General features: G+C 37.6%; 1 protein-coding gene across 7 annotated transcripts in view; it reads left to right on the top strand.

Moving 5' to 3' along the window:
- Nucleotides 1-18664, top strand: part of ABCB11 (ATP binding cassette subfamily B member 11) — a 106580-nt gene that overhangs the window by 33394 nt on the left and 54522 nt on the right. For all 7 annotated transcript variants that reach the window (XR_013828666.1, XR_013828667.1, XM_079923947.1 and 4 more), the window contains 8 exons: nt 1735-1848; nt 3801-3911; nt 6146-6271; nt 7789-7992; nt 9575-9745; nt 10256-10457; nt 11377-11452; nt 15546-15648. Coding sequence is in view for 5 of the 7 variants with exons in the window: in XM_079923947.1 (XP_079780073.1) it covers nt 1735-1848; nt 3801-3911; nt 6146-6271; nt 7789-7992; nt 9575-9745; nt 10256-10457; nt 11377-11452; nt 15546-15648 (1107 nt within the window). In the remaining 2 variants the exon portion in view is untranslated. The remainder of the gene's footprint in view (nt 1-1734; nt 1849-3800; nt 3912-6145; nt 6272-7788; nt 7993-9574; nt 9746-10255; nt 10458-11376; nt 11453-15545; nt 15649-18664) is intronic.

Below are 18664 nucleotides of genomic sequence, written 5' to 3'. Positions count from 1 at the left end.
GGAGGAAGTACCTGCCATAATTAAGGAAAAGGACAGATGGACAGATGAAGCACAGTTGAAGAGAGAATGTTTGTCCCCATGCATAGAATAGAGAATTCAGGGAGAAGGCAAGAAGGAGCTGGCCCACAGCATCTGGATATATGGAATAGAGAGGTTACTGAGAGGGAGGAGATGCCTGACTGGCTTTGAGAAGCCCCATGGTCCAGCCATAAGGGAGAAAGAGAATGGGGAGGGACTCAAGTATTTTGCCCTGATGTGCTATAACCCATGGGAAGAATCCAGCTCATGAAACCACTACAGACCAGGTTCATTTGATTACCCGAAAAAGACTACATTCATGCAGGTGCCAACCGTTATTTTAGCTCAGAAAATAACTCCAGTCCTCAATACATGGTGGCCAACGAAACAGCCTCCATGTGAGTCACGTGACTAAAGCTCATTCTTTGGTTGAAAGGGTGAAGTCTTGTGCTTCTCCTAGAGGCCAACATGACGAATTGCCTCTTTGCTTCTTTATAAACAGCTCTGATTAAAAACAGAGTGCTGACCTACTAGACAATGGACTTGAGGATATGGGGAGGGGGAAGGGTAAGCTGGGACAAAATGAGAGAGTGGCGTGGACATATATACACTACCAAATGTAAAATAGATAGCTAGTGGGAAGCAGTCGCATAGCACAGGGAGATCAGCTCGGTGCTTTGTGTCCATCTAGTGGGATGGGATAGGGAGGGTGGGAAGGAGATGCAAGAGGGAGGAGATATGGGGATATATGTGTATATATATAACTGATTCACTGTGTTATAAAGCAGAAACTAACACATCCTTGTAAAGCAATTATACTCCAATAAAGATGTTAAAAACAAAACAAAACAAAGCAAAACAGAGTGCTGTTGGGTAGGAACATCTGATCATGATCAGGTAGCCTTCCCCTAACTTAATGAGATGGCCAGGTTGGTGAGTCAAAGAAGAGCTTCACCAGCTCTGCACAGGAGCCTGGCCACTCCACTTGTGTGCAGCAGCAGTAGATGAGCCTGGGAGCTGGACAAAATGTCAGTCAAGAGCCTGGATTCAAATAATGCTCTACGCCTTAATACACGTTGAGACACTGGGTAAGTTAGGCAGCCTCCATACACCTCTGTTTCCTCTTCTGTTGTAAGGATTAAATGAAGTAATACGAGTAGAGCACTTAAACACATACCTTACTATTATTGTTATTATTGCTAGTAGTAGTATAGCAGTAGTTATCCTAAAAACTAGTTCACTAGTAGCAGGAATATAGCAGTAGCAGTAGTAGTAGGCATATTTTGCATGTACCAGTCTCTAGGACAATCAAGCTAATCACAGTGTCTTTATCATTTCAACAACCCTTTAACCAGAAGTCTTTAACATTATAAGGCTGTTTATATAATGAATCAATTATCGTATCACTACTCTAACCCACTCAGTGTCTATGTGCTGCCTTGTTTAGACCTCTTACTGATCTAAAAACATGTTCTTCTTTGTAGAATAGTGATGTTCAATCAAAAATAATGTAGTCTTTTAAATCAAAACAGTAGAAAAATTGGAGATACTTTGCAGAACAAAAACTGTTCCTAGTGTTTCCAAAGAGCTATTTAGCTTTCAAACTCCCACAGAAGAATATTTCTGAGAAATCTTTGAGTTCACGTGGGCAGCCCAAATGACAGTGAAGACTATTTACAAATTGATGAAAACTATGTTTGTCTGTTTTTATTACAGATTTTCCTCAGTGTCATAGTAGGAGCTTTAAATCTTGGCAATGCCTCTTCCTGTTTGGAAGCCTTTGCAGCTGGCCGTGCAGCAGCCACCAGCATTTTTGAGACAATGGACCGGGTATGTAAAAGCCAAAAGTAAAGGCCATTAGCAGGTTGGGGCTGGGGGCAGGAATGAACTCACGAGGAATTTATCCTCAATGTTAAAAAATATGAGAAACTATCACAATGCCCTTAATTCAGCAGTACTTAAATAAGTGCTGTCATGAGCCAGACCCCATTCTGAGCTGGCAGTGCAAGAGTGAAGTAGAACAAATAAGGCCCCTGCTCTCATATCATATGGGAAATAGGCAATACCAAAGTAGGCACATTCAAAGATAAGATAATATTAGATGGTGATAAGTAAAAGCAAGGAAATAAAATAGGTCAGTGTGATAGTGGTTGGGATAGGGGATGGATTGAGTGACAATCCATCACTCAATAAATTGAGTGACAGTGACAGTGACACCGTTTCTGAGCTGAGAACCGAAGGAGGTGAGTCAGCCATGCAAAAGGGGACTCGTGGGAGGGGAGATGCCTGAGAGGTGAGAGCAGGGAGGTATCCATGGAAGAGATCTCCAGGTTGGAAAAGGGCTTGGTGAGTGCAAGGAACTAAAAGTCAGTGTGACTGAACAGAGTGAGCAAGAGACAGAGGCTGGAGGAATGGGAAGGGGCCAGATCACGCAGGACTTTAAGACCAAGTTCATAAGATTAGATTAACTTCTAAATGTGACAGAAAGTCTACAGGCTTGTAAAGGACCCTGGCAGCCTGGCTAGGATTTCCCTGGTTAAGTTATTGAAGGACATCAGCGGTCAAGCTAGAGAGGTCAAAATTCAAGAACAGAAGGGGGGAGGTGGCAATATGTTGTTTTATATTTTGGGGGTTTCATTTATTGGGGTATAAAAAGATTGTTGAAAACCACATAGAGCTATCCAAAGTCTACCTCATTCTTAGGGTTGTTGCATGCTCAAGTAAGATGACGAGTCTGAGAGGCCCCTGAAACGATTACAAAAAATTAAGGCATTTAAAAATTATTTTATTATTTTTACTAGAGACCAAAGAAGAAGCAATAGATGACACTGTAGCCCCAAATAGAGATATGATGATGAATTTCTCTCACTAGTGAGGTAGAGGGAAGAAGTTGACCCTGGAGTGTTCTGGTAGATGGAGATGACCCTCACTCTTGTCTGATGACCTAACAACATGGTTAAGTTCTGAATTAGGCTCACCACTAACAACAACAGAGGTGGAATTCAGCATATCAGTTGAAAGTTGGTATATTTGAAGACACCACTTGAGAACGTTAGTTTTAATCATCATCTACAATAGATACTTAAATGTTGGGTACTACTGGACCTTGGCCTCTTGAGATGCCTCTACTTCCTCAAGTGAACAAATGGGCATATCACCTGTCTAGTTAGGTTACAGTGATGATTACATAAATGAAAAAAGCATATTAAAACACCTTGTACATTGTCTTCTGTGGTATCTCAATTTACAATACTCCATAATAATATCAATATATTATATACTAATATATTAATTATAGATCAATACTATATATTTCCATAACATCTTATGGAAAAACCCAAACGAACTTTTTGGCCAACCTATTATTTTATTGTCATTATGTAATAATATATCATAGTAGTATACAGTAAATACTAATTAATTAAATTAATGTGATAATATTTATACCAATTATATGATCATTGACATTTTATATTAATTATAATTAATTGTATATTAATTATGTAAGTTTGGTTATATATAAATATATGTAATATATTAATACTACTATATAGTAATAGTAATTACAATAGTAATAATCTCACATTAATTTCTCAGTGAATGGTAGTGAATATTATTACTATCATTAATGCATATTTAATGTGGAAGCAACTTATCTTTGGCATATCACTGCAGTGTTTAACCTGGTGGTTGTTCTGTTTTATGAATCAGTTCAAACCGAGATGGACAGTAAATGCATATAATCCATGCTGTTGCTATATTCCTTTTATATTCTACTCCAGAAACCCCTCATTGACTGCATGTCAGAAGATGGTTACAAGTTGGATCGAATTAAGGGTGAAATTGCATTCCATAATGTGACCTTCCACTATCCTTCCAGACCAGAGGTGAAGGTAAGTGCCAATTTCTTCTTTGATGATTCATTTCCAGAGCCACAGAATAATTGTTTTCATGAAGCGTGACTTATTTTCCAGGAACAAGGCAGGGAGACACGTTTCTCTGGAAGTGACCTCAGGTGTCTTGTCATTCCTCAGGCCACAAACCGTATTCCTTGTGATAATAATATATGCAAATCTCTCTGGTGGGAACACAGTCTGGTAGCACATTCAGGTTAAGTCAACTGAGTGATGCTCTGTTAAGATGAGTAGCAGATCCTGTCACTGTGAGTACAAGCTAAACAAACTGCAAAACAATCAGAACAATCCAGAAGGATGGCTTATCAACCACCTCCTTAAAGCCTGCAGGAGGCGGGACACTGAGTGGGTAGGGTATGAAGTGGCAAAGGAAAGCTGCTGTCTTTGACGTTTTTTATTTCCTATCCATAAGTTCACAAGGATCTCTAGATCCGTCCCTGAAGGAAAGGCAATCTTGTGATATTATGGTCACATGTCTTGTACTAGGTGATTGTCCAGGGCACATGGTGAAGAAAATTTACAGTTTTCCCGCACCTACTGAGCAAATATCTTTAAAGCCAATTTACCCCACAGGAAAACTAGGATCTACTCCCCAAATGAACTGGCTTTGGGAGGAGACTTATCCCTCATTTTTAAAGAGTATCTTTAGCCACCCTTTCTTTTTATTTTTTTATTTGAAATATAGTTGATGTACAATATTGTGCTGGTTTCACGTATACTACATAGCAATTTGACATTTGCATACATTATGAAATGATCATCATGATAAGTCTAGTAACCATCTGTCCCCATACAAAGTTATTACAATATTATTGACCATATTCCTTATGCTGTATATTATATCCACGTGCCTTTGTTTTATAACTGCAGGCTTGTACTTCTTTATCCCCTTCACTTATTTTCCCCTCTGGGAACCACTCCTTTGTTCTCTGTATCTCTGAGTCTATTTTCATTTTGTTTTGCTTGTTTGCTTATTTTGTTTTTTAGATTCCACATGTAAGATCATACAGTATTTGTCTTTCTCTGTCTGACTTATTTCACTTAGCATAGTACCTTCTAGATTTATCCATGTTGTCACAAATGGCAAGATTTAATTTTTTAGAGCTGAGTAATATTCCATTGTGTGTGTGTGTGTGTGTGTGTGTGTGTGTTTATATGTGTATACCACATTTTCTTCATTCATCTATTGATGGATACTTAGGTTGCTTCCATATCTTGGCTATTGTAAATAATACTGCAATGAACACTAGTATGCATGTATCTTTTCAAATTATTGTTTCTGTTTTTTTCCAGTAAATACACAGAAGTGAAATTGCTGGATCATATGGCAGTTCCATTTTTAATATTTTGAGGAAACTTTGTACTGTTTTCCATAGTTAGCTACCCTTTCTTAATACTATTTCTATTACCCCCACAGAACTTAATCCCATGCAACTTAATTCTAATACTACATACTTATAATGTAGGTAAATATATATATATATATATATATATATATATATATACACACACACACACACACACACCTCATACATATCTATATATAAAACATAGTTACATATATTCTGATAACATTTCTGAAGTATATTTTTGATTACTGTAATGTAGCACTATATATATATATATAAACATTAAATGTCAACATATGTAAAAGTGCTTTGTGAAATATAGATCACAAGGTAGTACTTACTCAGTAAAGACTTTTGAACAGATAACTGAAAGCTTCATTTATAATATCTGTTCGGAGCTAGTTCATAATAGCTGTTCAACAAATACCGGTTGAATTGAAATACATTTATGTCATTTCTGTTTTATCTTCCATCCCCAATGCCAGTAGTTTGTTTTAATAAAGTCTTCTACTGCTAAGTGGCTTTCTCCCCTAAGCTAATTGGGACAGTCTCCTTGAGGTATCCTGACGTGTCAGAAACATTTTAAATTAGATTCTAGAACATACTTTTCAAATTCGGCCTGGCTTATTTACTTCAACAGTGTTTTATTTGTTGGTTACAGCTATCAGTTTATTACTAAGTAATGTGCTAAATGCTAAAACCACATCCTAGGCATTGTTTACTAATTTTTCTGGTTATTGAGGGAAATCAGTGGATATTGCTGTGAGGGCATAAGTAAACACATACACAGTGTCCTCACAAAGCATTCTAACTTGCAGCCTAATTGACAGCAATCTGAACATTGCTCTTTTCCTTTCTCTGCAGATTTTAAATAACTTAAGCATGGTCATTAAATCAGGGGAAATGACAGCTATGGTAGGATCCAGTGGAGCTGGGAAAAGCACGGCACTGCAGCTCATTCAGCGATTCTATGACCCCAGTGAAGGCATGGTGGGTATTTTCTAGAAACTTCTTAATCCACGGGGATAGGAAATTGCAAATGGTTATACATTGGTCAGACACAAAGGCCTAGCATACACTGAGACCATCCTGACATCTGCATAGTTGACAATGATTTTTGACGGTACCAACTGGACTAATTCCCTCCATGGTGGTTGTGTTCGATAAATAACCAGTCCATATGCTCAGTGATGTAACTGAATGTGCAGATACATTCAAAATGGTATTGCTGCCTCTTCAGTGAGGGAACATTTCCATTTCTTTCTTCTTATTGTAACAAAATTATTATTGTTCCCTAAGGTTCTCCAAACGCTAAGTATAAGAAAGCTTACATGACCAGAATTAACAGAGAACAGCTCTCGATTATTGCTTTGAGAAGTTAGGTTAAAAAACTACTGTTTCTTTCTCCTTGTGTTTGTCTATCAACATAGATTGAAACTAAAAAAAAATATTAATAGTTGCTATTTATCAATATTATATGTCAAGTGCTTTATGAAAATCATCACTTATTTTCACAGTGACCTCCAAAGATAAATATGCCCGTTTTGCAAATGAGGAAGGAGAGAGATTGAGATCTGAACCCAGATCTGTTGGATGCCAAAGGCTATGCTCTTTTCACTCTGCCTCAAAATCATTCTTGTTAACATCTCCTTGGTGCCTTTAGATAGGATCATTTGACTGTATATTAAATGACTTCCATGCAATGAGCTCTATATAATGCATGTACTGTCAGAGTGACATGGCAAATGTGATAGAGTTCTCTTTCTTCACAGACACTTTGTTCTCTGATTGGGTATTCTTTGCTACATACCACCATAACTATGTTCTGAATATATAGAAATCATGTTTTCTTGATGTAAAATTTTTACTTTTTTCTAATAGTAATATTTATTTACTTATCACACTTATAATGTAGGTAAATATATATATATATATACACACACACACACCTCATACATATCTATATATAAAACATAGTTACATATAGTTTCAATTACATATATTTTATTAAATATATTACATATATTTACATATAGTTTCAATTGCTTTTGAACAGCCAAATGTCATTTGATGAGTCTGGCCAGAAAGTAAGATTTTGTTCTAAACATATATATACAAGATAGAGATCATTGCTTATTTTCATTGTGTCTTTTGAAGTTCATTTTGGCCTCAAGTCAAAAGATAAAAATATTCAAAGTATGGTGAATAACTGACTCTACTCTTTATTAAGGAATTAAAAACTTTTCTACTCCTGGGCCAATCATGTTAAACTATATCAAGTGAGCTTTATACCAATTGTGTTTCTACAGCGAGTTGTCCTACAGCTATACTTGATTTCAATTTATGTTGTCATCCTTATATTAACAACCACATTGTAAGAGGAATTGTTTCTTTCACAATCTCGTTGGTCTCTTTTTTTTCTCCCCATAGGTCAAGTACAACCTAATAGTATGACTCAGAACTCTGAAGGATTCCAAGAGAAGTGACTTTGTATTCTTGTTCTCTAGGTGACCTTGGATGGCCATGACATTCGCTCTCTTAACATTCAGTGGCTTAGAGCTCAGATCGGGATAGTGGAGCAAGAGCCTGTTTTGTTTTCCACCACCATTGCAGAGAATATTCGCTATGGCAGAGAAGATGCAACGATGGAAGATATAGTCCGAGCTGCCAAGGAAGCCAATGCCTACAGCTTCATCATGGACCTGCCACAGGTATCCCTAGCCTCTCATTCCAGAGGGAAACCCAGAAGTCGTAGAAGGCAAAAAAATTACACAGTAATGTGCATTTCTTTTCATTTGATTCTTAAATTATTAAAATCTTAATGTCATGTTTTAATTTTATGCCCAGAAATGTATCTTGAGTTTCTCCCCTTTGTCTGAAAATATGTTGTTGTTAATATATCAAAAACCTACCAAACGGGGGTAGCGTTCTTTTAAAAGCTCCTTTGACCCAGATACAATTTCCTTATTCTGTCTATTAAGCATTTGTCTAAGCGGATGATAAGTTTGTCATGTGGCAGTAACTTTCACAATGCCCTTTTGATGGCTATCATTGTCACTCCTCTCTAATTTTCTTGTGCTTGGGCAGCTAATACTGTGTCTTCAGTACTGTATCTCACATATTCAAAATTTCCTCATTCATCTTCATTTTATACAACACGACAACAAAAACCAACTCCCTAGTAATATATTTGTACGGATTTCGCGGCCAGTGATCTGCTAAATGGAAGAGTTATTATTGCTAGTTTACACATAGTTAGCGCTTACTACATATCAGGCACTGTTCTAAGCACTTTACATCTGTTAATTCATTTAACTCTCACAATCATCCTGTCAGGCAGCTACTATTATTATCTGCATCTACCGATGGAGAATTGAGGTTCCAAGAGATCAAATCACTTGCTCAAGGCAGGAGAGACAAGGATCTCATCCAGGTGGTCTGGCTCCAGAGTCCGTGCTCTAGAATACTTCCTACTCAGCCTTCTAAAATGTTTGTATGAATAGGATTTCAGCTGTGAGTATTATATAGTCTAGTGGTTAAAAAGTATAAAGCTTTAGAATCAGTCTGCCTCCATACAAATCCCAGCTTCTCTACTTACAAGCCTATGAACTTGGGCAAGTTACTTTGCCCCCTTAGGCCCCAGTATTTCCTTATGCATCAGTTGAGCAGAATAATAGTACCTACCTCATGTGGCATCTGTGAGGACTAAATATGATGATATGTGTAGAGGGCTCAGATTCATGCCTTCTACATGGTAGGCGCTCAACTCATGTTGGCTAATAATAAGCAAGATAAAAGTCTGACCACAGTGCCCCATTGTGAGATTCCAGTATAACGCTAGACATGCAAGATACTCAGTAACTGTTTGCTATTCATGATAATGATTTTAAAGCTACTTTGATCTTTCATTCATAATATATAGACAGTTTTAGCGTTGTGTTTTTCTGTGTTGTCTAGCTAGAGAAAAGAGACAATGCTTTGATACATGCTCTAATCCTCTAAGATGGATTTTCAGGACCCTGATCCACTTTTATTGTGGTGGAAACATTTTATTTGAAGTTGAGCTAAAGAGAAACATTTTTCCATCCCAGAATGAAAGGATAAATCAGTATCTTTATTTTATACACAAATATTGATTAGATAATACCCTGTTTCAGGAAAGAGTCTTTTTAAGTGAAAGGCGGACCTGTGAAAATTCATGCTTGAGGAGGAAGCTAGAAAGGACCTTTGTAAAGAATCGGTCAGGATCCTTCAAATTCTTCCTCTTCATTACTGATGTCACCTTCTTCCTAGCAATTTGACACTCTTGTTGGAGAAGGAGGAGGCCAGATGAGTGGCGGCCAGAAACAAAGACTAGCCATTGCTAGAGCCCTTGTCCGAAACCCGAAGATCCTACTTTTGGACATGGCCACCTCGGCACTGGACAATGAGAGTGAAGCCATGGTGCAAGAGGCACTGAGTAAGGTTTGTTGAAAGTCTGAGTTCCTTTCATAAGTCTGTGTGGAAATTCTTGTGTTGCTGTAGGAAAGGCAGCTGTAGAGAGAGGAGAGACAGAAGGAGGGACAGAGAAGGACTTCATGGGTCAGTGTATCCATCTGGAACATATTGGCTCCCCACTATGTTCCTCACAGTTGAATGGAAGACATTATGATGTGCTTCTAAAAGCTGCACGTGTAAAATTTTAAATCTTGTTAAGTCTAACATAAAATATGTGATTTAAGAAATTTCCATTTTGGTTTTCAGCTGTTGATTAAGAGCAGCAACCGGACCAGTTGCTGATTGGTGTGATGTGATGTGATGGCGTTTATTAGCCACAAGAAAGCACGCTGGCATTTTCTAATGTCTGTACAGCCTGTTTAAGGATCTTCCCAGGAACTGAGGCTCTGCCTTACTTGTGGATTCAGAGACTGCCCAAATGTCAATGTCAGCTCTGTCTTACAGTCTGGCTTAACTGTGCACTGTACACTCTTACAGGTTCAGCATGAGCTCACAATCATTTCTGTTGCTCATCGCCTATCCACGGTTAGAGCTGCAGACGTCATTATTGGTTTTGAACGTGGTACAGCAGTGGAAAGAGGCACCCATGAAGAACTGTTGGAAAGGAAAGGAGTTTACTTCACTCTAATGACTTTGCAAAGTCAAGGAGATCAAGCCTTTAATGAAAAAGACATAAAGGGCAAGTGCCTTTTCCATTATGCTTGTACATTATATTAAATAGTTAGCTATATATAATGTTTTTGGATTTCTATGCATTTTAATACACAGTATCTTATTTGTTCTCCTCAAAGCCCTGGGAGACATTATATAGATGATAAAGGAAAGAACAATGCTCAGGAGGTTTATTTATTGATCAAGTCATAGAGCTAAAACACAGGTCTTTTGTGGAAGAACTTTCAATTCCATCCCTTTTTTCCCTCACAGTTTGCAAATAGGAGAGTCTTCCTAGAGTGTCCTGCACTCAGTAGGAGCTCTCCTCTAGTTGGCTGAGTGAATTAACCAATGGCTAAAAAGGTTTATGCTTATTTTCACTAATGTAGGTAGATACTTCAGGCCCTAGTGTACCTTCTCTTTTTCAATCTGAATTTTCAGGTTTGGTGGTTTACCTCAACCTACGTTAACCAAACATTCCAAACTTTCTCTACCATATCACGTCTGGATTTGTGAACGCTATTGGGTAAAATGACTGTATACGTTTAACACATGTGATTTATTCTGAAAAGTTTTGGTTTTGGTTTTTAACTTGGTGCGTCTATCATTTTTTTTTTTTTTGCCACCTCTAGTAGGCTTCTCATAAGTTGTTTTGTGGTTCATATCGGCTATATCTATAGGTTTTCTATTTCTGTGGTGATAACACATAGGCTATCATATAGTTCAAAAGATTCAATCTTGCTCAGTATTTTGATTTTTTTGTTGTTGTTTTTGTTAGAATGTGCTGGACAAGTGCTAACTTTCATTTATTGCAATAAAGTTAATAGACTGTTTTAGCATCAGACATAGTAATGATATGCTAGGGAAATATAGTAAATAATCATTTTATTTTGATATGGTTCTGTTTATTGTATGCACTAAGGGATCACTTGTGTTGTGTTGAATAGGAAAAGAAGAAACTGAAGATACCTTACTTGAGAGAAAACAGACCTTTAGCAGAGGGAGCTACCAAGCTAGCTTAAGGTAAGCTCAAGTCACGGGGCAGATTTTAAAGTTTTCAGATGTTCTTAGGAGCCCACTGCAGCTAAGATCCTCTGGCAATACCTCAGGTACCACCTGGAGAGCCCTTACTTAAGCACAGCCCCAGGTCTTGTGTAATAATGAACATGCAAATGAATCCTTGCTTGCTATATTGACATTTCTGTCTCCAATTCATAGAAATTTTTTGTTTAAATTTGGCTTCTCATTTTATTGAGGGTAGGGGTCATGATAAAGATGCTCTGTAGTTAAAACATTGTTTATTAAGCTTAGAAAGGGGATTTAAAAAAAAATCTCTTCAGACTTGTCTCCCAAAGCTAACTGTGGTATGAAGCACTGTCTTAAATGGAGGTCAAATTGATGCCTTTAGCTTCATTCTTCAACCTGCTGAGCTGTAATTGAATTACAAGTATTTCTGCTCCCAGAGTTACCCATCCAAAGTCAAATCATTCTCTAACTAGATGAAATAAGAGCGTCATTGTCTGACGTTTAAAGAGAATTTTCCTAAACATGAATTTTTTTTTTCCTAGATCAATACGTGGGCATTGACTTCCAAAGCATATTTTTGGAGCATGCTATATAGCAAGACTATAAATTTAGCTTTTCATTCTGGTTTAAAAGTTTAAAAAAAAATAGTTCCTTTAATGTTAAAAGTCTATGTATTAAGAATAATTCTGCCCAGGAGTATTTGTCTATATTTGTGAAAATGTTATTCAAGATCTTTTTTTCTTAAGGTAGGAAACTATTTGTAGGCAACAGACTGACAGCATATTTCTCCACCGTGGAGTTTACCATTTCTAGGACATTTAATTCAAGGCTGTGCTCTGAACAAAGACTCAGTTTAGGACTTGCTCATTCAAGGCAGCTAATTGTTTATTGAAAAACGGTTAAAGAAGCTTAAAATATAATATTCAGGTAACAACTCCAAGTAGTTCAAACACAGATTTACTTATTTTTAATATTCACTGATTTTTATTTTTCCTTTTAAGAACAAGTCTATTCAGAAAAATTCTAAGAAATGCTAGTTCTATTGAATTTTTTGAATTTGGAAAGTAATAAAACAATAGCTTCATGTTTCTCTGTAAAATAAAAGATATAAAAATTGCCAAAAATGTTAGGCAATTTTTATAGACATCTGGTATTATGTTTAACCAGCTTTTTTTCTGATTGGAAGAAAAAAAATTATAAAGGTCATTAGAATCACAATCTGAAGATACCAACTAACTTCTTAAACACAGAAAATGACTAGGCAACTCTTTTGATCACTAAATTAAAGGTTGCAAAGAGGAGATTTATCTCATGGTCATGTCAACAAGAAAATTAATATTTTCTTAATGTTTCAGATGAACAAAATTTTTCCCATTCTACATAGTTTACTTACAGTTTACTATTAGGAACAGATAACCATTTTTAATATAAATATTTCCTATTTAGCTATTAGTTCTCACAAATTCTCCATCTGGGTGACTGGGAAGAGAAACACAGAAATACCACCTATACACAGAAAGTAGCTATTAACCTCCTGCAGAGAAAGATTTATAAGTTTGAGTAAGAAGGTCTGTTAAAAATATCTTATTGTGTATGCTGACAGATCGTTTTTTTAAGATGACTCATTGAAATGTTCATTTGTATCATATTTCCTTGGCTTCAGTCCTTCTGATGCCTAAGTCTCTCTTTAGTAATGTATTTTAGGTTCAAGAGCAATTTCATGGATGACAGTAATTTCCTAAATAATAATGTTGACAGAGACAACATATATTCCCAAATTAGCTGTTTTTATTTGTGGTGGGAAGTGGCACTCAGCTTCTGAGGAAGGGAGGGGCAGATGTTGTGGTTTCTGAAAAGGGGTGTGATAGAATTCTAATGCTGGTGTTTATGGCAGACCGGAGGGGGCAGGTCAGGCCCCTGTCTCACACCCTTACTGCCCATGGTCTCACTGGGACAGCTTATGCTAGACAAGTGGAATGGTGGGCAACAGGGAATGAGAGAAAGAGAGATTTAAGAAATATAAGATGAAGTAGTAGAAATTTGAGGGGACGAGGATCAAGGTCTTCCATGCTCAGAACTGGGCTGTAGGCAGCTATATTTTGATGCCCTCTTCTGCACATACTCCTACCTTGGCTTCTACTGCTCTGAGTTTCTATTTAGGCCCATAACCTTAAGTCTCAGCCCTGTCATGCACTCTGCTCTCTCTAGCTGACACATACCTATTTCTCATACTTTTGGGAGATGACCTCTCAACCTTAGTTAACCTAACTTGAAGAGATGACTCTATTGCTGCAGAGTTTCAGGCCAAGTGGGAGGGGATTGGGGTGTCCCGGAGGCCAGTGTGGTAGCAGGGAATTGGGGTGAGGTGTGGTTTCATGCCTGATCACAGTGAGACTTGGCAATAGTTTGAGCAAGAGCAAGGAAGATGGAGGACTTGACATAAATGTGCCTGTTGAACCTGGTGACTAAGGGGATGGCGATGCCATCAACAGAACATGGGAACAAATTAGAGTCATGCAGTTGATGCGTTGCTGCCTTCTCAAGAAGGCTAGATGAGCATCAATAATAGGCAGGCACCACCTTGGTATTTGTTTTAGTCTAACTTCACCTGCATACGGATGACAGAGAGAGACTTATGAATAGCTCCATCTAGATCACACTACCACAGCCGATGCAGGTCTCCTCATCTCTAAATCATTCTCTTTACGCCGTACTTCTTCAGATTAAGTGCTTTGATAGTGTAACTTCTGTCCTCTCAAGTCTTCAGGATTGCCTCTATCACTTAGACTCTATTTGTAAATGGCTGAAAACCTAAGCCAACCTGGTTTAACCTTTAAAGGGAAAGAATAAGTTAACATAACTCAATAAATAGTCCAAGGAGGCTTTGGCATCAAGCAAGGCTGGGGCTTCGATGATTTGTCCAAGATACATACGGTTTCTTTCTCTTTCCTTCTCTGCTCTACTTATTTTTCAGTATTCATTTTTCAGGAAGCTTCTTTCCTTGACATAATTGCCAACAGCTTCCAGTGTCACATACTTTCAAGTTTAATCTAGAGGACAGTAGGAGTCTCCTTCCCAGAAATCTCAGGGAAAAAAACAAAACAATTTGAATCAATTACTTCCTGTATCTGCTCTATACTAAGTATATATAACTAGTAACTCTGTCTCCATGCTTCTCTTTATACTGTTCTGTCAATCAACAATGCTCTTCCCTCCAGCCTACAGATACCCAGAACCTACTTTAACCACCTCCTCTGTGAAACTTTTTATGGTAACACCTGACATACATTCCTTTTTCCTTTAAATTTCCATACTGTTTATTTAAATCTGCCTTATAGCACTTACCACATTCTCCCTTACATCAGGGTTGGATGCATGCACTGCTCTTCTATAAAGCCCCTTAGGGAGAAGTCTCTAATTGACCAGTCTTTGTATCCCCCAAAGCACCTGGCACTGGTTTGCATGTTGTAGGTGCACGGTAAGCTTCTGTCGAGTGAATGAATGAACACACCAAGTTAAATTATATTTCAATAAGAGATTTGTTAACTGAATCCATCCCTATGGGCAGTATATAGCCTGGAGAAAACCTCACTAGTGGCCCTCTTTCCTCCTACTGGTCCATTTGTATCCAGGTGGCATTATGCTAAAGCAAACATCAGGGTGAAAGAGAAAGAGAGAGAGGGAGAGAAGGAGAGATAACAAAACTACAGCCTACAAACAGAAGGGAGGTAACAGTGATGGACCATTGCCATTATAGCAATTAGTAGAACCATGTGGGTTTGGAATGGATTTGAGTCTTGGACATTTTTTTGGTGGACTAGTGGAACAACTTTGCCCCCCTTCTCTTTCTCCCTCCTCGGTTATACTCTGAATCAGGGTCTAGCCTGCTGTCCACAGCAACCAAACTGATTAGCTTTGCCTTAAGAATAGCTCTATCAACTTTATCAGGAAGCTCCCTTATCTGGTTACCATGTAACCTAGCAAACATTTCTGTTCATTTGACACAAGTGATGTAAACTCGGAACCAGCTGAGTCCTGTTCCAACCTGCCCATAATTTATAGGCTAACTCATCTTTCTGTTTACTTACAGAGCTTCCATCCGGCAACGGTCCAAGTCTCAGCTTTCTTACCTGGGACCTGAACCTCCATTAGCACTTGTAGATCATAAGTCTACTTATGAAGAGGACAGAAAGGTCAGGTACCGATCGCTCAGGGGGGGATGGAAGAAGTCTCCCCTGGAGACTACTGTATGCCCTTTAAGCGAAGATGAGTTTTCAAGGCCTTTATCTAGTATTATTTCACTAAGTCAAACCAAATGGGAGACTCCATTAAGACCTGATGGAAACTCTAAATTTTACATAATGTTTTACATGATATTTTAAAAGAAACACAAATTAATTAAATACTTTTAAGAATACATGGTAACTAAAACTGAGCTATTAAGGCTTAATTGATAGTTCTTAGATGAACCATTCTAATAAACACAAGCAAATTACAGGTACTTAGCAGATTATTTGATTATGTACGTATCCTTTAAAAATTTTTAAGGATATCTGAAAACTATTTTTGTAAAATTTTAAATCTCCTTCTTAAATTATAGTAACCTTGCCAAAAGTGTTTGACAACAGAAATGTTTGATATACAAGTTATCACAAATTTTAAATTAATGGGGACTGATTAGGTTTTATGGGCATTTGTTCAGTTCATACAATTTTATAATAATTGTTTAAGAGTGCATTTAAAATTAACACTATTAATTTTAACATCATTCAAAACAACATAAAAATGAAAGAGATAGGAGAAGAATCAACACATATAACAATATTAAATTTTCTCATCAGGATGTCTGTTGCTGTGGTGGGTACAGTCTAACTTTCACATAAGGTGACCATCCCTCCTCCTCAAATCCTTGCTTAATCACTGAACTTCATTCTTCAGCCCTGATACTCCCATTTTCGATCCCCCATTACTCTTCATTTGAATCTTTTCATGGCAGTTTTCTTATTGAGGCTTATTTCAGGTCATGTTGTCTTATCCTGTTACTAAATTATAAGCTTCTTAAAGTTGGTGACTATATATTATTTATGATTGTATCAACTTGGGCACTTTGCCTTGCCCTGAGAATAGCTCTGTCAAACCTAACCAGAAGGTCCTTTATTTGGTAACCATGTGACCTAGCAAACATTTCTGTTTATTTGACACATGTAAACCTAGAATCTGTTGAGTCCCGTTCCAACCTGCCCATGATCTACAGACTCTTTGATCTTTCTGTTTAGTTACAGAGCTGCACGTAGTAGGACATCAAGGGATTTTAAAACTAGGATGAAAAATTAAATTTTTATAGTAAAATAAGGTCCAAACCACAAGATATATAAAGAAAATAAGTCAGAGAATGTTTTAATTACAAGCACATCCATTGTACATGATGTAATTTTAAATTGTCTTTAAAGAATTTCAGTATGAGAATCCATTTTGGGAGTAATTATAAACACTGATTCACAATGCCAAATTTGGAATAAAGTACTACTTAACAATCTTATAACTATGATGGAAGGATTATTAAGGCTCTCTTTTGGCTTTAATATATTGATAATAAATAGATAGAGGTCTCAGTATCTAATAGAGTTGGTTTAAATAAATTTCATAGAAGAACACCTTGTCTCAGGAGCAGAAGGATGAATCCAGTGAGAGAAAATGTTTAGCAAGCATGGTTGCTTACTGCATCTTGCAATTAAGGACTCAGCACCTCTTCTAGTTCTAGAAACAGGTTCTTCATTTATGTCCATGATGCTGCCACTCATAACTACAAGATGCATTATGTAAGGAGTTTAATAAGCTTCAAGAGAGAAGGAACTAAACACTGCCCTGATGTTTCAAACACAGCATAACATTCAATCGTATTCAATTTTTAAAAATAAATTTATTTATTTTATTTATTTATTTTTGGCTGCATTTGGTCTTTTTTTTTAAAACATATTTATTGGAGTATCATTGCTTTAAAATGGTGCATTAGTTTCTGCTTTATAACAAAGTGAATCAGTTATACATATACATATGTCCCCATATTTCTTCCCTCTTGCATCTCCCTCCCTCCCACCCTCCCTATCCCAACCCTCTAGGTAGTCACAAAGCACCGAGCTGATCTCCCTCTGCCATGTGGCTGCTTCCCACTAGCTATCTATTTTACATTCGGTAGTGTATATATGTCCATGCCACTCTCTCATTTTGTCCCAGCTTACCCTTCCCCCTCCCTGTATCCTCAAGTCCATTCTCTAGTAGGTCTGCATCTTAATTCCTGTCTTGCCCCTAGGTTCTTTTGATCTTTTTTTTTTTTTTTTCGGTACGCGGGCCTGTCACTGCTGTGGCCTCTCCATTGTGGAGCACAGACTCCAGACGCGCAGGCTCAGCGGCCATGGCTCACGGGCCCAGCCGCTCCGCGGCATGTGGATCTTCCCGGACCAGGGCACGAGCCTGTGTCCCCTGCATTGGCAGGCGGGCTCTCAACCACTGCGCCACCAGGGAAGCCCCTGACCATTTCTTTTCTTTTTTTTAGATTCCATATATATGTGTTAGCATACGGTATTTATTTTTCTCTTTCTGACTTACTTCACTCTGTATTACAATCTCAGATCCATCCACCTTACTACAAGTAACTCAGTTTCATTCCTTTTGATGGCTGAGTAATATTCCATTGTATATATGTGCCACATCTTCTTTATCCATTCATCTGTCGATGGACACTTAGGTTGCTTCCATGTCCTGGCTGTTGTAAATAGAGCTGCAATGAACATTTTGCTACATGACTCTTTTTGAATTCTGCTTTTCTCAGGGTATATGCCCAGTAGTGGGATAGCTGGGTCATATTTTTAGTTTTTTAAGGAACCTCCATACTGTTCTCCATAGTGGCTCTATCAATTTAATTCCCACCAACAGTGCAAGAGAGTTCCCTTTTCTCCACACCCTCTCCAGCATTTACTGTTTGTAGATATTTTGATGATGGCCATTCTGACCGGTGTGAGATGATATCTCATTGTACTTTTGATTTGCATTTCTCTCATGATTAATGATGTTGAGCATTCTTTCATGTGTTTGTTGGCAATCTGTATATCTTCTTTGGAGAAATATCTATTTAGATCTTCTGCCCATTTTTGGATTGGGTTGTTTGTTTTTTTGATACTGAGCTGCATGAGCTGCCTGTATATTTTGGAG

The sequence above is a fragment of the Stenella coeruleoalba genome (assembly GCF_951394435.1).
Source record: "Stenella coeruleoalba genome assembly, chromosome: 6".
Taxonomy (NCBI): Eukaryota; Metazoa; Chordata; class Mammalia; order Artiodactyla; family Delphinidae; genus Stenella; species Stenella coeruleoalba.
Note: the sequence above shows the minus strand (reverse complement) of the source record. Positions and strands in the feature narration are given on the sequence as shown.